Source organism: Echiichthys vipera (genome assembly GCF_963691815.1).
Source record: "Echiichthys vipera genome assembly, chromosome: 19".
Classification (NCBI taxonomy): domain Eukaryota; kingdom Metazoa; phylum Chordata; class Actinopteri; order Perciformes; family Trachinidae; genus Echiichthys; species Echiichthys vipera.
Genome location: NC_139844.1, coordinates 5,546,490 through 5,572,419, shown reverse-complemented (window position 1 = coordinate 5,572,419; position 25,930 = coordinate 5,546,490). Strand labels below are relative to the sequence as shown.

General features: G+C 41.6%; 1 protein-coding gene across 3 annotated transcripts in view; it reads left to right on the top strand.

The window, feature by feature from the left end:
• Positions 1-25,930, top strand: part of adgrg6 (adhesion G protein-coupled receptor G6) — a 100,639-nt gene that overhangs the window by 37,828 nt on the left and 36,881 nt on the right. For all 3 annotated transcript variants that reach the window (XM_083933771.1, XM_083933769.1, XM_083933770.1), the window contains one exon: positions 11,864-11,929. In XM_083933771.1, the coding sequence (XP_083789897.1) occupies positions 11,864-11,929 (66 nt within the window). The remainder of the gene's footprint in view (positions 1-11,863; positions 11,930-25,930) is intronic.

Here is a 25,930-nt window from a genome sequence, read left to right as displayed (position 1 = left end):
ATCGGCCTTGTGAGAGGTTAAATACCTGGATCTCCACACCAGTTAGTTGGACCAGTCCCAGCCTGGTCAGATGCGTACATGAACTGATGAAGCCTCTTGGATGAGAGGTGAAACGTCTTCCTAGACAAATAACCAAGTCCAGTTGTTTTTGACTGAAATTGCTTTGAGGATAACGATGACCTGGACGAATGAGAACATTCACAGATTTAGTTTTAAACATTTTGAACATCCATTGGGAATCAACGAAGGGCTGTGGTGGTACCTCATACCAAAAAGATTGTAAACAACTTTCCTAAATGATCCATATGCAATACTAATAGTGTACTTTAACGACGCAAACACACACACACACACACACACACACACACACACACACACACACACACACACACACACACACTGTTTCAGTCTGTTTGCTATCAGGATGGAAAATTACAGCCAGACTTCAGCCAAGTTGTGGTACATTTTGGGTGCAGCTGGTAAGTTAACTGACTCCAGCCACCAGTTTGGCTGCTGACCAATCTGTGTGATTCCTGCTCTGCTCTGAAAACCCAGTTGGCTGGTGAAATACACGACAAAATTCCTGCGCACACACAGACACACACACACACACACACCGTTGTATGACCTGAAAAGCAAATCAAATCACATACAATTACATTTCTTATTTTTTGTAAGTTTTTTTACAGTGTTTATTAGTACATATATACTAGTATATAAAAATGCTTTTTATACACACACACTCACACACACACCGAACACACACACACACACACACACACAAATGTTGGTACAAAAGGCCACGGACTCTATTCACACACACTTAAAAACCTGAAACCAAGCTTACATAATCAACCATTTTCTCACAGTATTTAAGTATTAACCATGAAAGAGAGTGTAAGTGTGTGTGTGTGTGTGTGTGTGTGTGTGTGTGTGTGTGTGTGTGTGTGTGTGTCCACGGAGTAGTACTGAACCTCTTCTTTAAAGCTCTGTAAATGAGTGTGTGCCCACAGGAGGATAGCCACAGCGGTTTCTGTGAAATTCCTGCCAATGCTATATCCACTGGCCAAGGGGCCTCTGTGTGTGTGTGTGTGTGTGCGTGTGTGTGTGTGTGTGTGTGTGTGTGTGTGTGTGTGTGTGTGTGTGCGTGCGTGCGTGCGTGCGTGCGTGCGTGCATGCGTGTGTGCGTGTGTGTGTGTGTGTGTGTGTGTGTGGGAGAGAGACCTGCCGTGGTTTCAAGAATATGCATGGTTCTTCACGACGTTTCCTGACTTGAATACAGTAAAATAATCATATCTAGGCAGCGTCTCTGCAGGAAAAACACACTTCTAGTGTATCATAACTCATGAATTAAATGCACTATTTTCGGTCGCCTTTTGACGTCTAAACTTAACCATCACCTTTTGTCGTCTAAACGCTGTTCTCCACTTCCAGACTCTGTATTTATTAAGATGTCGTGCGATCCTGTTTATGAGAATACGTTGTATACTTATTTTTAATAATTTGAATCTGTAAAGTAACTAAAGCTGTCAGATAATTGCAGTTACGTATAGTAGTTGAGTAAATGTACTTTAAATACATGCCAATACAACTGATAATCAAAATACGACACTGATTAACCAGTCCAACCCTCTTTATATTTACTTTTTTATTACAATATGACTAAAGAAAGGGGAAAAATAAACTTTTCTCAGTTGCATGTTGATGTGTTTCTGAGGGATCTGTCTAATTGTTTTTGTCTGGCTGACTGGCTCAATGACCGACCCCATGTTCAGCCCATTACTAAGTGATTGCTGAATGACTGATTGCTTATGTTCTGCCTATTATTAATTACCTTGTCTTGTTGTTGTGAGACCTCAGCAGTGTTTTGCTGCTGTAATTAACCAGCCTCTCGTTGTGTTTCTATTATTAACTGACTGCTTTATTGACTAACCGAGATCCTTATATCTCTTAAACTGTAACTGTATTTCCCTGAAGTGACCAAATGCTGATGTCCACTGATCTGTCCTTCTCTTTACAGTCTGCTTCCCTCATTGCATTCACTTAACTGCTGCTGCGCCAACTAGTGGTGAGTGCTGCTAACACCCTGCTAATGTGTGTGTGCGTGTGTGTGACTGTGTCCAGGTTGATATATTTGCTTGTGCTAACTGAGCTATGATTCATGAATGAAAATGTGTATTAATCTCTTTGAAAAATTTTGACTGTCATGTTGTTTTTGTGCCTCTTCAAAACATTTCCTACGAAGTGTTAAGTTAATATGATTTGTATTTATTTTATCAATTATATTTGTTTTATCATCATCTTTGTCATGAACGGTACGGGGATAACACAAAGAGACTGGACCCAAATTCAGACATGGACACGGGATAAAAGTACAAACAAAAGTTTAATATAAACGACAAACAAAACATGTAAAACACTACAGGGTAACAAGTAACTAGGGACGAGATGGTCGAGGGAAACAGGAACAGGGTAACGACGGACGATCAGGGAAACGGACGAGGAAACAGGAACACGGGATACTACGGAGAAAAACAATAGACAAGCAACGATTAATATAATTACCGACGGGGAGCGTGAAGACCACAAACGAGTACGGAATGCCAATCCGGGGGGAATACTTTACCAAGCGAAGGATAACAACAGTCCGGCGCTGCATGCCTGTCAACTCAGGGTTTTAGTAGTCCACAGGTGATCAGTGTAACAGGCTGCAGCTTGGGGAAAACATGCCTATCGGACCTAAATGACAAGACACAAGAGGGAGACACATGCAGGTAAAGACAGACAGAAGGAGACAAACTCATACAAAAGGAAGATGAGGGTACTGACAGAACCGACTCTTGACAATCTTGCTGTTTAATGCTGTGAAACACGTTTATATATCCAGTTTATGTTATTTTATATGGCATCGTCTGCATATATAATGATATTGTGCATTTTTTTGAGAAACTGATATTGGATAAAATAGCCATACTTTGCTGCCTTCTCCTTTTAACCATAGAATAAAAAAGCCTTTATAATCATTGTATTGCATACACCGAAATTAAGGTTCAGTTCCTTTGGTGCATAAGAACACAATTTAAGGACAATTAAAGCAATTAAAAGGGGTATAAAAATATGAGAATACAAAAATAAATACACTATATACATGGGAAAAAGAGTGAAATGGATAGAAGTGGTTGCATTACTGTGGTATTAAATAGTTAGGATAAATATGTATATAACTGCCATTAGAATGATATCACTAAAGTAAATATCTTTTGGTTTTAGACTGTTGACTAGACTGACAGAAGAAGTCATTTGAAGAACAGGTTTCACTTGTTCCTAACCAAAATAAAGAAAGATATTCAGCAGAAATTGCGCCGCTGTCTAAACAGAAATCCTGGTACATAAATATGAGATGAACATAACTGATCAGTGAAGGGAAACAGCAGCATGAGACTGAAAGAGAGGATTAGTTTGGAGAAGAAAAGATGAAATATTAACTCGTTCACAGACATCTTCTGTTCTGAGATTAAAAATGTCACCAACAGCTCACGGTTCAAATCAGGGTCACAGATGTCAACACATACATACACGTGCTCAGACACAAAGAGGATGTAAGAGGTGTTTAAAGAGGTGTTTCAAACAGAAAAGTCTTTATATGAAGGTTTACAGATCCAGAAAGGATGGATACAGACATGTCTCTACTATATGCTGCTTGTTAGACGGTTAGTAGACGGTTAGTAGACGGTTAGTAGAGGGTTAGTAGACGGTTAGTGGATGGTTAGACGGTTAGTAGACGGTTAGTAGATGGTTAGTCGACGGTTAGTAGACGGTTAGTGGACAGTTTGTGGACGGTTAGACAGTTAGTGGGCGGCTAGACGGTTAGTGGACGGTTAGACGGTTAGTAGACGGTTAGTAGACGGTTAGTAGACGGTTAGTAGACGGATAGTAGATGGTTAGTGGACGGTTAGTACACGGTTAGTGGACGGGTAGTAGACGGTTAGACGGTTAGTAGACGGTTAGTGGATGGTTAGACGCTTAGTAGACGCTTAGTAGACGCTTAGTAGACGCTTAGTAGACGCTTAGTAGACAGTTAGTGGACGGTTAGACGGTTAGTAGACGGTTAGTGGACGGTAAGTAGTCGGATAGTAGACGGTTAGTAGACGGTTAGTGGACGGTTAGTAGACGGATAGTAGACGCTTAGTGGACGCTTAGTGGACGGTTAGACGGTTAGTAGACGGTTAGTAGAAGGTTAGTGGACGGTTAGTGGACGGATAGTAGACGGTTAGTGGACGGTTAGTACACGGTTAGTGGACAGGTAGTAGACGGTTAGTGGACGGTTAGTGGACGGTTAGTACACGGTTAGTGGGCAGGTAGTAGACGGTTAGACAGTTAGTAGACGGTTAGTAGACGGTTAGATGGTTAGGGGGCAAGAGGGTTAGTAGGTTAGATGGTTAGTAGACAGTTAGTAGACCGTTAGATGGTTAGGGGGTAAGAGGGTTAGTAGGTTAGATGGTTAGTAGACGGTTAGTAGACGGTTAGTAGACGGTTAGTAGACGGTTAGTAGACGGGTTGAATTGTTAGGGGGTACGAGGGTTAGTAGGTTAGATGGTTAGTAGACGGTTAGTAGACGGTTAGTAGACGGTTAGTAGGCGGTTAGATGGTTAGGGGGTAAGAGGGTCAGTAGGTTAGATGGTTAGTAGACGGTTAGTAGATGGTAAGATGGTTAGGGGGTAAGAGGGTTAGTAGGTTAGATGGTTAGTAGACGGTTAGTAGACGTTAGTGGACGGTTAGTAGACGGTTAGAGGGTCAGTAGGTTAGATGGTTAGTAGACGGTTAGTAGATGGTAAGATGGTTAGGGGGTAAGAGGGTTAGTAGGTTAGATGGTTAGTAGACGGTTAGTAGACGTTAGTGGACGGTTAGTAGACGGTTAGAGGGTTAGTAGACAGTTAGTAGACGGTTAGTGGACGGTTAGTAGATGGATAGTAGACGCTTAGTGGACGGTTAGTGGACGGTTAGACGGTTAGTAGACAGTTAGTAGACGGTTAGTGGACGGTTAGTAGATGGATAGTAGACGCTTAGTGGACGCTTAGTGGACGGTTAGACGGTTAGTAGACGGTTAGTAGAAGGTTAGTGGACGGTTAGTGGACGGAAAGTAGACGGTTAGTGGACGGTTAGTACACGGTTAGTGGACAGGTAGTAGACGGTTAGTGGACGGTTAGTGGACGGTTAGTAGACGCTTAGTGGACGGTTAGTGGACGGTTAGACGGTTAGTAGACGGTTAGTAGAAGGTTAGTGGACGGTTAGTGGACGGATAGTAGACGGTTAGTGGACGGTTAGTACACGGTTAGTGGACAGGTAGTAGACGGTTAGTGGACGGTTAGTGGACGGTTAGTGGACGGTTAGTACACGGTTAGTGGACAGGTAGTAGACGGTTAGACAGTTAGTAGACGGTTAGTAGACGGTTAGATGGTTAGGGGGCAAGAGGGTTAGTAGGTTAGATGGTTAGTAGACGGTTAGTAGACCATTAGATGGTTAGGGGGTAAGAGGGTTAGTAGGTTAGATGGTTAGTAGACGGTTAGTAGACGGTTAGTAGGCGGTTAGTAGACGGTTAGTAGACGGGTTGGATTGTTAGGGGGTAAGAGGGTTAGTAGGTTAGATGGTTAGTAGACGGTTAGTAGACGGTTAGTAGACGGTTAGTAGGCGGTTAGATGGTTAGGGGGTAAGAGGGTCAGTAGGTTAGATGGTTAGTAGACGGTTAGTAGATGGTAAGATGGTTAGGGGGTAAGAGGGTTAGTAGGTTAGATGGTTAGTAGACGGTTAGTAGACGTTAGTGGACGGTTAGTAGACGGTTAGAGGGTCAGTAGGTTAGATGGTTAGTAGACGGTTAGTAGATGGTAAGATGGTTAGGGGGTAAGAGGGTTAGTAGGTTAGATGGTTAGTAGACGGTTAGTAGACGTTAGTGGACGGTTAGTAGACGGTTAGAGGGTTAGTAGACAGTTAGTAGACGGTTAGTGGACGGTTAGTAGACGGATAGTAGACGCTTAGTGGACGGTTAGTGGACGGTTAGACGGTTAGTAGACGGTTAGTAGAAGGTTAGTGGACGGTTAGTGGACGGATAGTAGACGGTTAGTGGACGGTTAGTACACGGTTAGTGGACAGGTAGTAGACGGTTAGTGGACGGTTAGTGGACGGTTAGTAGACGCTTAGTGGACGGTTAGTGGACGGTTAGACGGTTAGTAGACGGTTAGTAGAAGGTTAGTGGACGGTTAGTGGACGGATAGTAGACGGTTAGTGGACGGTTAGTACACGGTTAGTGGACAGGTAGTAGACGGTTAGTGGACGGTTAGTGGACGGTTAGTACACGGTTAGTGGACAGGTAGTAGACGGTTAGACAGTTAGTAGACGGTTAGTAGACGGTTAGATGGTTAGGGGGCAAGAGGGTTAGTAGGTTAGATGGTTAGTAGACGGTTAGTAGACCGTTAGATGGTTAGGGGGTAAGAGGGTTAGTAGGTTAGATGGTTAGTAGACGGTTAGTAGACGGTTAGTAGACGGTTAGTAGACGGGTTGGATTGTTAGGGGGTAAGAGGGTTAGTAGGTTAGACGGTTAGTAGACGGTTAGTAGACGGTTAGTAGACGGTTAGTAGGCGGTTAGATGGTTAGGGGGTAAGAGGGTCAGTAGGTTAGATGGTTAGTAGACGGTTAGTAGATGGTAAGATGGTTAGGGGGTAAGAGGGTTAGTAGGTTAGATGGTTAGTAGACGGTTAGTAGACGTTAGTGGACGGTTAGTAGACGGTTAGAGGGTCAGTAGGTTAGATGGTTAGTAGACGGTTAGTAGATGGTAAGATGGTTAGGGGGTAAGAGGGTTAGTAGGTTAGATGGTTAGTAGACGGTTAGTAGACGTTAGTGGACGGTTAGTAGACGGTTAGAGGGTTAGAGGGTTAGTGGAGGTTAGTAGATGGTTGTTGGAGGGTTAGTGGACGGTTAGAGGGTTAGTAGACAGTTAGATGGTTGTTAGAGGATTAGACAGTTATTCGGCGGTTAGATGGTGAGACGGTTAGACGGTATTGTTAGATGGTGAAGGCAACTTGTTCTGTTCCTGGTTGGGAACCTCAGCAGAACTATTTACTTTGCAGAACACATTTCCTTTTTGCAAGTTTGCTCTGCCAGTTGAATGGAAACACAGTTCATGGCGTTCATTATGTTTCCTCATTACTGCACAATATTGAATCGCATTTTCTATTCAACACAGCTGCTGCTTCAAGTTTGAGTCTTCTATTAATGTAATTTGCAGGTTGCAGTTGCCAGCGTTTTGACTAATCAGCACTCTCGTAACATAGTGCTGTGTGTCAGAAGCAGCAGATGGAAGAGCTAACAGACTAGATATTGGTTAAAATGTCTTGGTGTTTATATGAATATCGACTAAACTGTGAAGTACACTGACAAACCTGAAACAAACGGGAACATCTTCTCTCCCGGCAGATAATAAACATGTTTTTGCAGAAGTGTCGGTAAACTACAGTCCACTGCCCGTGTTGACTCATTAAGATTAATGACACCCTGCTAAAGACATACAGAGGAAAATAAATGTTTTTATTTACACTGAAAGGGAAATTATTGTATTGGTTTTCATCAGTGACACAACATCACTTCCCTTCATAACATTCAACTGGCTTCATTTCTGTAAAAACTATTTTTGCAGCTAAAATCTTCTACCTGCTGCCCAGCATAAAGATTAAGTTAAACTAATTAAATACAGCTCATTATTAGGAGACACTTTCTCCTGTTTAACAGCTCAGGAGGTCTGCAGGGCACAAAACAGCATTTATTGCGCTAATGTAGAATGGCGGGAACATGGAGGGAGGTAAGGAAAGGAAAGAGAGGAAGAGGATGAAGACTCAGTCACATTTGCATTTACAACTGAAATTTCATACCGAAGTGAATTAACATTAGTAAATTAGCACAATAAGTGGATTAAATGCACACAGAGCATACTCCCTAAGTTTGAGCTTGGTGAACTTTGACTTTCAGATTTGTGACCAATTGCAAACCATCTTCAAGGGAAAATGAAGTTTCTGTAAGCAATAAAACACAATTAAAAGCATCAAAAAACAGTCATTAGGGAGAATAAGACATAAAAAACAAGCTAAAATAGATTAAACAGTGCATTAAGGAAGCTATCAGATTAACTGTGTGGCACCGTTCAGTTTCATAAAACCTGTTGTCTCTAACATGATTATTTTAAAGAAATGGGTCCTAAAATACAGGACTTTGACCTGGAGGACCTGTGTTCATGTCCTGGAAGAACTAAGACAAACCACCACCTTTATCTGATCTGAACCAAGTCCTTTAGTGACTAAACTTAACCGTCACCTTTTATCGTCTAAACTTAACGTCACCTTTTATCGTCTAAACTTAACCATCACCTTTTGTCATCTAAACTTAACCATCACCTTTTGTCGTCTCAACTTAACCGTCACCTTTTGTCGTCTAAACTTAACCGTCACATTTTGTCATCTAAACTTAACCGTCACCTTTTGTCTTCTAAACTTAACCTTCACCTTTTGTTGACTAAACTTAACGTCACCTTTTGTCGTCTAAACTTAACGTCACCTTTTGTCGTCTAAACTTAACGTCGCCTTTTGTCGTCTAAACTTAACCGTCTCGTTTTGTTGATTAAACTTAACCGTCACCTTTTGTTGTCTAAACTTAACGTCACCTTCTGTCGTCTAAACTTAACCGTCGCCTTTTGTCATCTAAACTTAATGTCACCTTTTGTCGTCTAAACTTAAACGTGGCCTTTTGTCGTCTGAACTTTACGTCACCTTTTGTTGTCTAAACTTAACCATCACTTTTTGTCATCTAGACTTAAACAGTCATCTTTAACTTTCACCTTTTGTCGTCTAAACTCACTCTCATCTTTTGTCGTCTAAACTTAACTGTGACCTTTTGTCGTCTAAACTTAACCCTCACCTTTAGTTGACGCCCTCTAACCCTGGTGTAGTTCCTGCAGGAAAGACAGAAAATCATATAAATAAAAAGAGAGGATAAAAGTGAAGGAAGAAAAAGGAGAAAGAACAACAGGTGGAGGGAAAGGTAGATCATGACGCGGCAAAACCCTCACCTCTTTTGAATCACATGTCATCCACGATTAGTGAATGCCTGCGTCTTCACTGCGATGACTTACAGCTGTTCACTCCGACACATTCCTCCTGTTTCAGTGACTCAACAAAGTGTCGGTTCTCCCTCTGAGGCCTGTGGATTGACAGTATGTGTGGGCCGCAGCAGAACAAAGTACTTGAGGAGCTCTTGATTTCTGGCTGCTGTCGAGCACACAGTCGGTCAGACGGACTGTCCCGCACATAAAACATGAGGAATCTGAGTCCCTAAGAGCAGCCAGGCCGACCACAGCCCACAGAGGCAGGGCCATCCAAGCGCTGCGTGCGGTCACAAAAACACTGAGAGAAAGTTTCTTGGATGCAAACTGTCAGAGATTCATGTTTTCCCTCAAAACTGTTTTGACCAATAGATCATCATATTGCCAGACTGCTGCTTTCATCCAATGCAAGCTGGGATAATGCACCTCGCCACTGCTCGGGGCAGAGCCACAAGTTTAAAGGTTATGTGGACGATGGAGGATCATAGAAACTGGAGTCAGGAATAAATAACGTTCACATTTGGCGCCTGCTTTTGTTGAAGCAGAAACTAACTGTTCTTATACTGAAATTGTCCCCAGAGTTATTTTATGATTATGATATTAATCATTAGTCTTGAAAGATTGCTTTGTAAATGTAATTGGTTACAATTACAAGTTACCCTCTTTACAATGTAACAGTAGTGTAACTATTTCAATTACTTTATTAAAGTAATGTCATTAATTCCATTTGATTACTATTTGATGACTTCTTTGAACTTCCGACTTCTTCCTTTGAATCAGTGTTATCAACTGTTAACCAATGTTCCCTTGTTAAGACCTGCTTGTGTTAGGGTACGTCCACACGATGGAAAACGACCTTTTTTTCGTCCACACGGATTCGGCTCAGGAAATATCTGTGTCCACATGAAACCATTGAAACCGACTACAAACGCTGTAGTACACATGCCAGGCCTGGATGTGGAGCTGTAACTGCCACAGAAATACACCAATAACAACAGAGAAGAAGAGACGGGGAGATGCTGTGGAGAATCCAAACACCGGAGAGTTTCTCTCCAAATCCTCCTCCATCTTAGAGAGAAATGTGTCACTGTTTCTGGTGTTAGTGGAGACTTTTGTGCTGTTCTGGACTCTGATGCACCGATCACTCTGTAACTAGTGTCCTCAACGAGCAGAGGGTGCTGCTGGGAGCCCCTTCCCTGTCCCAAAGCACTCACAGGCGCCACTTTCGCACTACATTTAGATACTTTTCACACCTTCTTAGAACTGGATTTAGAAACACAGACTAGAGAGCAGTTTAGCTCCTTATTCAGAGCATCAGGGAAAAGGGAGAAATCTGTGGTCGGCCTAATCCATTCCCATGCCTGTGGCTCAGAGTCTAGTTCAGTAAACAGTCTATGGGTCCGTCTCTCTCCTCTCACGCAGCAGCACTGTAGTTGTTGTTATGTGTGCACGGTTAGAGGTCGGGGGTGGGGAGACTGCATCGTTTTACAAAGTATGCGGTTTCACCATCAATGCCAATGGAGGGGGTTTCAAATATACCAACTCTGGGAACTGCTTTGAAAAGATCCGTTTACAGGCTCCGATAAGCGGCTGCATGTGGACGGTCGTCCAAAACGATACCAAAATTGTGTGGGCCCTAAATCTTCATTTATATTTGCGCCCTTATCTGATATCTGCACATAATGTTTTTGATACTTCCAGCACTGGAATGCGTTTTTATCCCACATTGTCAAAACAGTGTAACCACTCAGACGATGCTCCAGGGGCAAATGAAATGGCAAATGGGTTGAGCTGGGGCTGCAGTTTTAAACATGGTTTGGTTTGTGGAGGGAAACAGGAAAAGAAAGAAGAAAACCATGCAAAGCAACAAAAATGAAACATATCCTTAGGTTTGCAGACAATGTTCAGATTTAACTAAAATTGTAATCATGAATAATTCCATAAGTAACTGTAATGTAATTACTCATTTTTTTTCCAGTAATGTAACTGAATACAATTATGCTGATTTTGTAATTAAATTACTTAACACAATGACATGTAACTAGTTGCTTCCCAACACTGTTTATTGCTGCAGAAATGACGTCCAGAGCACCAATCCACATAGGGAGGAGGGGCGTCGTTGTGGGTTTAGTTAAATGTTACAAATGAAAATGACAACAGAAATAAACAAGTTTAATTGCTGTGCACATTTAAATAAATCAATAGGACTATCATATATATATGTATCTATAGATAGATGGATAGATTGTAATATATTTTATTAATATACGTTTTTGATACATTATTTTCTTGTGGTGCTGACACACATTGTGAAATCACGTTGGCTTAGGTTATTTAATACCTCAGTTTCTTCTTCTCCAAGCCCTTATTTGGTGACATCTCTCAGGTTTTGTTTGTGTTATGTGTGTGTGTGTGTGTGTGGGTGTGCGCGCTTGTGTGCGTGTGTGTTTGCACAAAGCACCACACCTGCCCTCATATGGTGGTAAGGTGTTCTTTCGTGGGTGAGCTCAACCGCGTTTTTTATTTTCAGTTGACTCAACAATGTGACAGATTTTTTTCAATCTATTTGACTAAAACATCACTTTAACCAACCAACCTTAAATATTTAACATTATTTTGTCTGAGTGTGAATATGACTTGTCCCAACATTAAAACCGCGCTCCCTGATTATTTTAACTGATTAACCACTTTGTCTTTAATGTCCCCTCCTCTTCCCTGAAGGTGTCTCCCTGCCTAGCCTCACCCCTCTCACCACCAGCTGTGACTCCCCTGGACTGGGCTGCCCAGGTAGGAAAAACCAACACATCCATGTGCTCAGCAGCTGCTCCTAAAGATCCTTTTATTTATATTAAAGATGCTTTAACTGAAATATCTTCAATTATAAGAAATAATAAACTTTCTGTGAATACTGACTTCATTTGCAGATAAAGAGACATATTAGACATCCGGGCTGAATTTAAACCTGTAGTTACAACTCGTTTTATTAGAACTAGTTATTTAAATATATATAAGTATGATCTTTTTTCACTTTCACACCTGTTGTTGGTTTCTTTGATCTGGGAAAAGGAGAAAAATTGCTTTTTCTCATTCCTTCTGGGCGGTTTTGTGGACTAATTTTTAAAATGTATAAAAAAATTTGCTCCGCTCACACGCAGTTGCTCATGGAGGAATTGTTAGGTCTCTGTAAATCATAGGTCATAGAGTGTGGTCTAGACCTACTCATTTCTACTACTACTGCTTTTTTGCTGGTTATCCATCTATTTTTCCATCTTATTGTGATGGGTTTACATCTATTTTAAATCATTTTCCATCTTTAGGTGGTGGTTTTGCATCTATTTTTAGTTCTTTTTTATCTCTTCATGGTGGTTTTGCATCAATGTTTAGTCATTTTGCATCTTTTTGTGGTGGTTTTGCATCTATGCTTAGTGAATGTGCATCTTTTTGTGCTTGTTTTTTTTTTGTGTGTATTAATAATCATTTTGCATTTCCTTCTGGTCATTTTGTGGTAACTCGCAAAGTTACCAGTCAGGGCCCCTGACCCTTTGGGCCCCAGGGCCTGTGCCCAGTTGGCCCGTTCAATAGTCCATCCATGTCTTTAGTTACCATGAGTTCATATGTTTTCGTCAAAATCTTTACTGGCTGTTCGTACCTTGAATTATTCACCAAAGTTCACCTGAAAGGATTCTCTAACTTGCTGCCAAGAATGGTGTTTACTGCTGCGGTTTTCCTCCATGACACAACCTTAACCCTGTCTAATACAGGAGAACCCAGTGGGATTCAAACTCTTAACCATTTCTGTCAGTCTCTGCTTTGTTGCCTTGTTAGGAAGTCCCAATTCCCCCCCCCCCCCACAAAGGTTTTGTGAACCCCCTAAAGCAGCTTAACCCCTGAAATGGATTCTGGATGGCTCGTTAACTCTCTCAACTCCACTAGGCTCAGGTTTGGATCTGAGAACATCCACGTTCCCTAAAGCCCAGGACATGTTCTCGCCTCTGAACTTTCTGAAAAGCTGTCAAACTTTGAAACAGCTGAAAAGATTTACACAAAAGAGAATGGGGATTTTTGAGAAGGAGAGGAGCAATGGAACAAAAGAAGAAGAAACTTAACCATTTATATCGGAGAAAAAAAAGAGGCAAATTTTAACAAAAACAGAAGGAAAATGTTTATATTTGAAGTTGAAGATTTGAAGTTGAAGTTGTACACTAGGGCTGCCGACCAGTGGTCATCATTTAGAGCGGTTAGTTGACTAATCCCCCAACGCCTCCAGTATAGCCTCAGCAACTGAATAACATAATTCAACATAATAAATAACCATAAGGCTGCCGCCTGTTAATGACACATGCAAATTATTTCAGATTCTAATTCTGAATGTGTCAGAAAAAATCAGCAAGAAGACTGTCAGAACATGGGCAGGTAGCTAGGCTAACGTCACTTACATGTTTTAAGGTGGTAGGTCATGTTCGGCTAACGTCACTTACATGTTTTAAGGTGGTAGGTCATGTTCGGCTAACGTCACTTACATGTTTTAAGGTGGTAGGTCATGTTCGGCTAACGTTACTTACATGTTGTAAGGTGGTAGGTCATGTTCGGCTAACGTCACTTACATGTTTTAAGGTGGTAGGTCATGTTCGGCTAACGTCACTTACATGTTTTAAGGTGGAAGTCATGTTCGGCTAACGTTACTTACATGTTTAAGGTGGTAGGTCATGTTGGTCTAACGTTACTGACATGTTTAAGGTGGTAGGTCATGTTCGTCTAACGTTACTTACATGTTTAATGTGGTAGGTCATGTTCGTCTAATGTTACTTAAATGTTTACGGTGGTAGGTCATGTTCTTCTAACGTTACTTACATGTTTAAGGTGGTAGGTCATGTTCGGCTAACGTCACTTAGATGTTTTAAGGTAGTATGATGTTTGATGTTTCTGAAGATCATCTTCAGATTTTCCTGTTTTGTGACGTTTGTTCAGACCTTTTTTACATCCCTGATCTGCTCAAAGGTTGAGTGTTGAACGCCACGGACATAGTCACGTGGGAAAGAAGGACAGTAGACTAACAACACGCTGTCAGATGATATTCAGAATTTGTCAGCTGTTATTGTCTCTGAATGTTGCTGCGTGACGTTATAAACTCTGTGATGTTGATGTGATGTGATTGGGGGCGGCAGTAGTTCAGTCCATAGGTGACTTGGCTGGGAACTGGAGGGTCGCTGTGTAGACCATGAATGGAGCGTGGACTGGTGGCTGGAGATGTGCCAGTTCATCTCCTGGGCACCGCCGAGGTGCTGTTGAGCAAGGCACCGAACCCCCAACTGCTCGGGGCGCCGGTCACTGGCAGCCCCCTCGCTCTAACATCTGTCCACTAGTTGCATGTATATAGGTCCTGTCTGTGCATGTGTGTGTATTTTGGGTCTGTGTGTAAAATGAAAAAATAGAGTGAAAATTGAATTTCCCCACTGCGGGATGAATAAAGGAATTCTTCTTCTTTTTCTATGTTGGCGAGGATGTTGACTCTCCTCCAGCTCGCTGCGACATGTTCAGTCCCTCTTTACGACTTACATCCATATTTTAATCTTTTTTCATGATTAGATTTTAAACTTTGATATGAGACAGAGGTGTGTCAGTCTTCAGTTTTTGTGGAGTCAGTCAAGTTTGTCGAAATGATGCTCTGCTTATTCACCTTCAGAAGTTTCTGCAGATGAGGAAAGTGTTAAAAGGTAGTTTGGTAAGAGTTCCCCTTCTGCCGCTCAAGGAGTAACCTCAGGCACACTCTGTTATTGACTTTTCTCTTAAATTACCTGTCTGTGTCCTGAGGGGAACATAAGCGAGACATTTTTTTTTTAAAAGAACACCACCCCAGGGTGCTGTTTAGCCCAGAACCATTTAAACAGCTCCAGGTCACATGATCTGCACTTTACCAGTAGCAATCTGTCAGAAACAGCAGCTGAAGACGTGACCCAGTCCCACTCCTTAAATGTCAGTTCTCACACTGTCCTGAGCTACGGAGGCCTCAGAGGGACATTTTTCTAAAGGTCAGTTTTTTGGGATTGTGCTCATGAGAGGAAAATGAAGCTTGTATGCCTGAATATTAATGACGGGTCAGCAGGCCATGGGAGAGCGCTCACAGGGTTCGATGTTGAATCCTGGAGCCGGATTGGTCTGCAGAGTCCAGGGTCATCGAAAGAGCAGCCCCCCTCCCCCACCCCCGGAGCTGGAAGGAAATCAGTGTTAGTCTTTTGATTAACAGCCTCGCTTTGACCACCAGGACGCCTGACTGCCCGGTGAGAACAGGTGTGCTGCAGCAAGCGAAGCCTTCATCAACACAGATTGTTCAGGCTTAAAGAGAGAGTAGTGTCCCATTTTTGGGGACACATTGGCGTGACTTGTGACTATGTGTGGTTTTTTTCCTGCTTTTGGCCTCAGCTAAAAGAATAATATGAATCAGTCGCTGCACCGGCCTGCTACCTCCTTTCACATGCAACAATCTAAAGACAGTATAAAAGCCTGATTTAGACCTCAAAATACCAGTTTGGGAGTGGACCTCTTAGTGTCTTTGCAAAAGCGAAATTCATTTTATTCAAAAGAGGAGTCCCAGCTTCATTACTGCCCAACACTGGTGCGTTTTAGTCTTTCTGGGTCTGTAAAAGGTTCAGTTGAGTTCACAATAAACTTCTCAGGAATCAAATGGAAATTAAATGTTGTAGAGGAAAAAACAGTTCTGTTCTGTATGTCCAAAGGGGTCCATTGACCTCTGACCTCCAGATGTGGGATTGTAAATGGGTTCTCCAGGTCCAGATGTGTGGATGTAAACAGGTTCTCTGGGTCCAGATGTGAGAATTTAAATGGGTTCTCTGAGTCTGAATGTGTGAATGTAAACAGGTTTTTCAGGGTCCATAAACAGTGTTAGAGGTCATAACCCGGGTCTGACTGTAAACAGAAGACTCTTGTGGACTCAATGAGCCCAGTTGTCTTCATGTGTGATGATGTCAGTCCCCATAGGAGACATTTCATTGTCTAAAAGTATCTGTTGTGACCTTGGATAATCACAGCCTCATGAAACTTTACAAACACAAACTAGAGACTGAGGGCGTTCAGAGGATGGATGGCTTTCACCGGGAGTTTCACAATAAGAGCCTTTCTGACCACACAACACAACACAAGTGACAAAACAATCAACCACAAATGATCCCAAATCACAGCATGGATTTTTCTGTGCTGTTCCTCAACGTCTGAGGGTCTTAATGTGGGATTTTGGAGGATTTTTGACCATTTTTATCAGTTCTCCAGTTGTGAAAAAATGTTACATTTAGCACCAAATCTGTGGAAGAAATGGGTTCAACACAAAAAATGTATTTTTTGATTTAAGACATGAGGAAGTTGACACAGTTCCGAGCTCATTAATCAACAGCTTAATTCATGTCAGGTGTCATCAGCGTTATTAGCAAACTACCAACGACAGTAGAAAAGAGAGGGACGCAGATACAGTTTTGAACTCTCCAGTTTGGTATTATGGCCATCGCCATCTTGGATTTCTTAGCCCGTATGTGACCATATTTGGACAATATTTGAACGCTAAGCCAAAGGCTAAGCAGATGATTTTCCAGTTTCCGGTGTTTGAAAGTAGGTGAGTGGGGAACTCTCTGCAGGGACATTATTTTGTGCATAGGTTTTTGTAAGATAGCAAAAAAACCTGTGAATGAGTAAACAGTATGCAGCTGCTGTGTACGCCGACCTCGTACTGATAAAGGTCCTTCACTGAGGATGATCATGCAGCTTCACAACCGTTCATCATCTGCTGCATCTTTCTCTCTCTCATCCCGACCCCCCAGCTGCTTCCTCTCATGCCACCCCATCCACTGACTCCACTAACACCATCCATGCTACTAATGCCAACACCCACGGTAAGCAACCCTCCTCCATGTGCAGCTTTCTCCTAATATTCTCTTTCTTTTCCCTCTGTTACTTCTCCCTTTACTCTACTTTTTCTTAACTCATCTCCTTTAAATTTAAGATAATAGACTTTGGGGCTCATTTAACGATTTAAAGAAATCATTCACAGTTCAGCACCAAAAACAATCACCCTTAATGTTTTTTTAAAGAGGATTTACTCATAAAAATCCAAACCCCCTGACGCTGTGCCTTTTTCAAGGACCCATTAAAAGTTGCTTGGAGCTATTTTTACTTTTGCAAAGACTCAACTCTGTATTATTAATTTGTTCGCTCTATTATTCATAAGCCAACTGGCAGACAACTCTTATTCTGTTCTGATTAATTGGTCCAGATGAATGTGAAGTATGAGACTAGATAAATATTATCTACCACTGCATTAAAAAAAACTGTTTATTAAATCTTTTCATTAAATAATTAACCCTTCTTTCGTTCTGGTTTCCATTTGAAAAGTTGAAATGACAAATTAATGTACATGGGAATTCATGAAAATTTGCTCTTCTTGATAGTCAAAAGAGGATGCTAAAGGGATTTTAAATGTGTGTAGCTGAAGTAGAAAATATCCTTTACTCTGCACATACTTTTTTAACAAGTTTTAACAACTTTTTTGTGCATGTCAATGGTTGGTGCATGTCGGAAGTTTTGAGCGTTGGGCGTTACCCGTTTTCAGCATTAAAACCATTTTGTTTTCCATGTGTGGTCCCTCTCGTTCTGCTGTATCCTTTGATCTGTTATCACCAGTTCTCCCTTCCATCACTCCATCTCCATCCACCATCCCTACTACTAGCATGCCACTAACCACAACCATCAGTACCACCACTACCACCACCATCAGCAGCACAACCAGCTCCTCCTCCTCCGGTAAGGCTTCATCTGCTTCGCTGCTTTGTTGTTTGCCATGAGCATCTCTAGACTTTCCATGCAAGTAAGAAAAAAATAAAAAACGTAAAAAAATAAATTACTGCATGTTTCCCAATAATATTTTATTGTGTGTAGGATAGAAAAGCCTTTAAAACGTAGTAAAGACCAGGAATAGTAGTGTTCTCGATTGAAACCCAAAGAAACTCCTTTTTGCTACATTATTCTGGCACACTCCTCTCAGTGCCACTCCACTAGTGTTGGATCATGTTATTTCTTAATTACTGCCATTAAAGAGTAACTACTTACCTTAAAGTGCCATCTACAGAGAAAAGTAACTTACAAAACTGAAAACGCCTTTCTGATTGTTATCCAGAGGATGCTCTTACTCCTCTGCAGGCTAATAACTCTTTATTAAAGAGACATTTAAATCCAGCTCTGTCATGGCTAGGAATGTCAGGATTAACTGACTTTGCCATTACTGTGATTACAGTTGCATAAACTACAATATCTCCGGTGTTCTTATTCCTGCTTTGTTGTCCTGTGAAAACCAATCTCTCGAGCAACGTCTTTGTTTTATGTGAGACAGTCCAATCCAATTGATGCGTCCCCTCATAGCACATCAGATGATGTAAAAAAAACACTAAACAAACATCACACAACAGGAAAATATGAAGATAATCTTTAGAAACATCCAAAAATCTGAGCTTTGCTCTCAAGGTTGGTTACTGGACATCACAACTTAAAATCAACGTCAACTGATGTCAGTATTCTACATCAAATTGACATGAGCATTAGACATCCTTGCGTTAGACTTTGTTCACCCAATGTCACAACCTACATTCAACCAACCGTCACCGTCTAATGACTGGGGTAACAGGTGCAGTGACAGTAGTTCAGTGGTTCTTGCAGGGAAATAAGCCTGAAATACTGTAGTTCAATTTTTTACTTGTTTAAAAACATAATTAAAATACTGTTTACTCGTATTACAAAATTAACATGTGACCACAACACTGAACTCCACTAATTCTAAGATTTATGATGGGAAATATGAAGTAATTTTTGAAACGTGGATACTTAGTTATAGACAAAAGTACTGTAATTCTCATTGGTTGTCCAATAGAGCCAAATTGACACATTGACGCTAAGATGCTTTTGGGAAATGCACTTTTTGCATCAATGTCAGAAACCTTGATCCACATTTTTTTTATCTGAATCAAGAAAAACTTTTCAGATTGGTCCTGTAACCAAACAGGCTCGGAGCATGTCCCATTAATGCAGTGTGGTTGTGTGTTTTTTTTTGTTACTGACATGCCGACTCATTGTGCTAATCAGTTATGCCTACCACTACCATCACCATCACCACCAGCTCTGCATCTCCTGCATCTCCTGCCACTAATGTTGCTTCCACCAGCACCACACCACTTGGTAAGGTAGCTAATCACATCTAAATATTGTAGCTAGCTAATGTAGTAAGTCAAGGTTCTTATTTTGTCCTCTTCTGTGATTGATAATTTATAATATATTATATTTGCTTTGTTTTTGCTCATTTATCTATATTTGTTTCAAATACTTTTGTGGTGATGAGAAGTTTGGACAAAGAATTCATGGTGAACTGATATACCATCACTTTTCAAGCAAACGTTGGTATTTTATCATCATGGTTTCTTTTTCATGTAAGTAAGTAAGATAAAACCTGATTCAACAGCTCGGCTGGAATGATGTTTGAATTACACATGGCTGGATATGTCGAGATAGATTAGGTTTTTACCTACAATGGGGAGAGTGGGGTAAGTTTTGCCAGTTTTTTACTCAAGGTGTTTTTAAAGTGAGGTCAGGACACATATGTCTCCATCTAAAAATATCTGTGTATGCATATTTCAGGATTTGGGACATCTCTGGGAATCATCACTTTGGATTATTTATTTTTTCAAATATATGACTTTTCCCCCAAAAAAGTGTTGATGTCTTTATGACATAGGTGTGTTTTCCGGCTGATGTTCCCATAATGTAGGTGTGTCCTAAGTTTGATGTCCCCACAATTTAGGTGTGTTAATGTGTTGATGTCCCCATAATTTAGGTTTATTTATGGGTTGATGTCCCCACAATGTAGATGTGTCTTAAGCTTGATGTCCCCACAACATAGGTTGGTGTTCCCACAATGTGGGTGTGTTTACAGGTTGATGTCCCCACGCTGTAGGTGTGTTTATGGGTTGATGTCCCTACAATTTAGGTGTCTTCAGGTTGATGTCCCCCTCAGTGTGTTTTCAGGTTGATGTCCCCACAATGTAGTTTGTGGTATTCATAGTGTTTGATTCCCATTTCCTTGCAGGTGTTTGACAAGACATGTACATGTCTATTAACCTCACTGATATTCTGTGATTTTTTACTTTCCCTGTAGCCCAACAGACAACCAGCAGCATGCCAACTGCTTCATCTGCTCCCACTAACCACCCAGCTACTAACCCGACAACGCATGGTAAGAGCAGCAATACTGGAGGGAAGCCCCGGCTGAGACTGACCAGCTTTACTGAACATGCAGAATGCTTAATGCTGCTGTGAGTGCATGTTTCAATCTGGGTGTCTTAAATGCTAGCAGGTCTATGAACAGGTACCAGATAAAGCTTAGAGGCTCAGACGGAATCTGCTGTAGCTGTAGAGGCCTGCAGCCCTGGAAAAAAAGTCAGCAGAAAGCCAAACAGCAATAAATCCAAGTAGTAAATGGAAATTAAATTGAATTCAGTTTATTTCCCAAACTGGGTAAAAGATTATGGGTACAGCTGGACCTTTGATGGTATGATCATTAAACCCCAGTCATGATGTTAGACATTTAACACTCTTAACAGCAGTTATTGCTTATTCCCAAAAAAGATTAAAGCAGTTACAGCTTTTATGCATGATCATTTTAGGCTAATGTATCATTGGCTGGGTTACAAATACAGGCAATCAGGTGCATAACCAGATTGTGGACCAATCATATGCCAACAAATACTTGGAACTGGAGCTGTTACAGAATATATATGTTATTATTGATTAATACTTATATTGAGTCATTTATTTATACAATGTCAGTAAATCGTCACATTTGTGAAACTTGAATTACAATATTCAGGTTATCAATATTTTTCTTTTCTTATTTAATAGTTTACAATATTTATATAAACAGCACTTTTTGTCATTGGTGCAAATGTATTTAGTGTTTTTTTTAATGCCAAAAACACAGAAGCATGGAATATTTCATACAACTATCACTAATACTTCTGACATAATTTCTTTCACCTCAATGAGAAATAACAATTTTTAAACATATTTATATAAGGTATGGGAGCCTTAACTCTTTCTTTATTTTTTTATGTAGACTGATTTTATTAACTGTGTCACCAATCGCTTTGTCACACCTTTCGCTTTTATTGTCCCTGTCTGATGAAGTTCCCGGTCTTTTCACGGTGCTTTTCCTGTGCAATCGACACCAAAGTATAATTAATTTACACACTATCTAAATCTAAATCTAAATCTAAATCTAAATCTATATCTACGAGTGAATTTTCATAATTGTTTAAGGATATTTACATGTCTAATTAGTGTACAAGAGTGACTTTGATGAGAGAAAACAGAAAGAACAATTGAGCGATGCTCAGGTGATGGTATACAGTAAAAATGGAAATTAAGGAGCTTTTACAGCATATTTTGGAGTTTTTCATTTTATTGTAAAGGACTGAAGTATGGTTCTGGATGTGTTGACCAACAGCTCCTAGTGTTTACGGGGAGGAGATCGAAGTGTCCAAGTATGGCCAAGGGTAGTGCACGGCTAATGCATTGGTGATAGCGTCCTTTTGATGACTCTTGTAAACGCAAAGATTAAGCAACGGTTAAAACGATATTTGGTTAGAAGATAAGAAGTTAGACTTTATTTCTAAACCATTAAATTATCTGAAAACATTATACCATCATTTGTATTTGTAGGTTAGACTTTAGCTAAACACTGACTGACTGGTGACACAATCACTATAGATGTTTCATGGCAGCAGGGAGACTCTGTCTTAATGTGTCGAATGTTAATCCTGGACATTTTGACATGTTAGATCATTTTGTTTAAATAACACCTTTAGACTTTTTTGCTTCCTGCTGATAATTTCTAAAAACCCATATTACTACCATTAAAATGCACGATTATCATCTTTCTCCTTCTTATTTAGTATTTTCTCCCCTTTCCTGCTGTAGTTTCGTCTCCTCAAACAGTCCAACAAGCAACGACTCCTCCACTGCTGTTAGTAACTAACCAACCAACCACTAACATGTCTGTCACTGCTGCTTCCTCTTGGGGTAAAATACACTCTTGCATGCCTGGTTCAGCAAACCCCTCTTATCTTGTCAGTCCTGTGTGGTTTCAACTCCTGTGTTTGAAAAGGCATTTATCATTAATCCTGCAAATAAATCTACACGTAAGATGTAGAACAAGTGGACGTACATTGGAAGTGTGCATGTGCTTTGTTTTATTTCATTGCAGCATGGTTCAACTCAATACTGGACCCTTTTTTAAAAAGGAAATACATTCGGTTAAAAAAAAAAGGAATAAAGTTATATACTCATGGCATCATTATAAGCTACTTGAAATCTCTCTCTCTAATCTCTATGCTTTTCTGTAGTTTGACCACAAGTGTGCAGTATAGTGATATAGTGGTGTGCAATATGCTCTGAACTGAAAAGATAATCAGGAGTATAATAGTAATAAAGGTATTATTTTCTTTACCCTATACTTTCTATACTTTCACCCGAAGTGATTAAAGGGAATTTGGGATAGCTCATCTGATGTAAATGTGTCAGGTGTTTCTTAATCACCATTGTGTAAATTACTGCTTTGAGTTGTTCAAATACTTTTTATTACTTTTATTTATTCACCTGCTTTTTCACCATAATGGCGTCTTGTTTGATGTGCCATGCCCTGGTGACAGGGAAGGGGTCTACAGTGAGATCTCTAACCAAAGCCTCTCCTGCAGCTATAGCTGCTCCTCTGCAGCCTGAACTCCTGGCCTCTGCTGCTCTCAACAGAAGACGCCGGCATGTTTTTGGATTAACTGCTGCTGGAGCTATTTCTAATGCACCCAGACCTCCAGCTCCTACAGCCACCATAATCAGACAATCAAGGCCTGCTTTTATTCCCAGCCCCCCTGGAAGGGCCTCTCATCATAGCTCCCTTATATCCAGTCATTTGAGTCCTCCAACCCAAGCCCCTAGTCTCCCAATTAAAGCATCTGAGCCCAGACTCTTAGCTCCAACCCCAGGTCCACCTGAACCCCCTCGCCCTAGACCCCCTGCCTTCCCCTCTAGGCCCCGAGGACATCACAGCTCCAAAACCTCGCTGGGGTTCATTTCCACCCCTCTGATCTGGCAGGGGAGGAAGAGGCCGTCTGGAGGAAGACGCCCAGCTTCCACCAGAGCTCCGCCCAGACCAGTGGTTCACGTCACCAAACCTGCACAGTCGACTGAACTCAAATCCATAGCCAGGTCTGCACACACAACACCAACAGCTGGGTACACACGTGCACCTGGGGTGGATAACGGCATGCATGCAACTGTTCACTTACATGCATCAGGACAACCTACATCCCGCCCAAACTTTACAACCACTCAGGACTCAAAACTCCTTCCAGAATCAAGGGTGTCAGTCTCGCCATCTCCATTACAACATAGAGATGAGGCTTTGGATACAAAGGAATCATCCTCAGTAGTGGTGGCATCACCTCTGGCATCATCATCATCATCATCATCATCATCATCATCATCATCATCATCATCATCATCATCATCTTTGCTGTTGTTGGCACTTAGCAACAGAAAGAACAAACCTGTTGCACCACAAAGGTTGTTGCTGAATATGAGGGGTAGGGAAAACCAAACGGTAGCCAAGGGTAACTGGACAAATTCACGGGAACCACTGGGCGATGAGTACTCATCAGGGTCTGAGCCTTTTGTGTATGATTTGAATGAGCTCACGGAGGAGGGCGTTTCTTTCAGCTTGTATGAGTTTGATGCCGCCTACACTTTGGATGAACCCGCCACCGTCCCCCCAGCCTTTATCGGCTCTGATGCCACCAACAGACAACCGTTCAACAGATCCGACCCTCACGGTGCTTTTCTTCCTGAACATTTTTACAATGCTTCAGAAAGTCTAGTGACTGGCTCAGCGGCAGCAGGCAGCAAACTTTCCCTTACCCGTTCACACGATGGATTGATGTCTGAAACATTCATTAGTAGGTCTCAGGTTCCAACATCGACTGATTCTCAGGCTTTGACAGTAGCTCAAACCCACCACAGGGTACCAGAAAACACTAATTTCAGTGGACAAAAGCAAAAGGGAATTTCCTACACACAAGCAGTCACTCAACAATTGTACACAAAGACTTTTCAACCAACACCATCTCTCTGGATTCCCTCACTTCCATCCCTTCTCTTTATACAGCCAACCCCTTCTTCACCCATGGTACAACTAAGTTCTTCTGCTGTCATTGCAGAGGAGAATTTCTCCGAGCTGATCTTTTCTTCTTCTGTGCTACAGAAAGAAAACATGGCCCAGATATCCCCTTCCTTTGACATTGTGCATGAAACAGACATTACTGGAAGTGATGTTGTAGTGGCCAAAAATGTATATACAAGGACAGACATATCTACACAGCTACGTCCGTCTATGCACTTCCGTCTCCATACTACTTTCTCTTCTCCAGTATTTCCCAAAACTTCCTCTTCTAACAATTTTGCATTCCCTCTTAACATCCAACGTTACTCCTCATCTACCCTTGTCCCATCTCCTTCCCTTCCCTTTTATTCCTCTAGCTCCCTCACTCGTCTATCATCCTTTCCTCCATTCTGGTCCACCACCCCTCCTCTTCCACTCTCTCTTGATCCTCAGCAGCCCTCCCTCTTCCTACCCTCCTCTTCCCAGCAGGCCGAACAAAGGCTTTCAGAAACAGAGGTTGTTGTTGAATCTGCTCACGTTCCAGAGTCAGATGGAGACAGCGGGAACTTTCAGCCTTCTGTGTTGTCATCTCTTTCTCTGTCCTCGAACCTTCAAAGGGAATTTGTTGACACAGCAATCTCGTTGTCTCTTCCTCTCTTTTCTAAAGCTCCAGCTGAATCACAGATGCGAGTTGTTGATGATGCACTACTCCCTGAATACCACTTACGCCTCTTTCCGGAAGAGTCCTCTGACAATAGATCAGAACCTTTCACAAGTCGATCACCCTCCTCTGAGAGTAATCAGCCCCTTGATATGCAGTTTGTCCATTCAGATGTAATTTTTTTAGACTCCTCCTTTAGTCCAATTGAGCCCTCTCCCTTAGGAATATCTGTTGAGAATTTGACATCTAGTTCTGCGGTACTCACACAAGATTTACCTCCTCAAACGCAGCCTTCACAGTTGGAGCTGCATGACCCTGAGTTGGGTTCTTCAGTGGTTTTGTGGCCTTCTTCCCATGCAGCCAGTCTGTCAGTCAGTCAGTTCTTGGTTCATTCTGATCATAGAGACTTGAGCGGCATATATCCTTTGCCACATGAGTCACGTCCAGGCAGTCACGCAGTCTTTACACCACTGCCAGCAGCCGTCATTAGGGCCTCTGAACGCACCCCTGCTCTGCTACAAGAAAATATGGATCAAACCCGTTCACACTCTGCTTCTTTGTCTGCCATTTCTTCTATGTCTTCAAATCCTGTACTTTTAACGTGGAGTCCTCTTTCCCATCACCTTGACAACCTGTCGCTCACTGTATCTTCAGAGGCAAGTCCTGCTGCCATAGTGATGCAAGTTGCTAGGCTGACAGAAGGGATGCAGAGAGAGGAAACTGCATCGTATTCCTCCTCACACCCCTCTAATCCTGAAGTTGATGCACCTCTCTCTTCATCTGAGTCACACAGACTTACTTCCAGCCTGACCTTAAGCAGAGGTCCTTGGAGGCTACAGCATTCAATTTCCCAGTTACACACCTACATCCA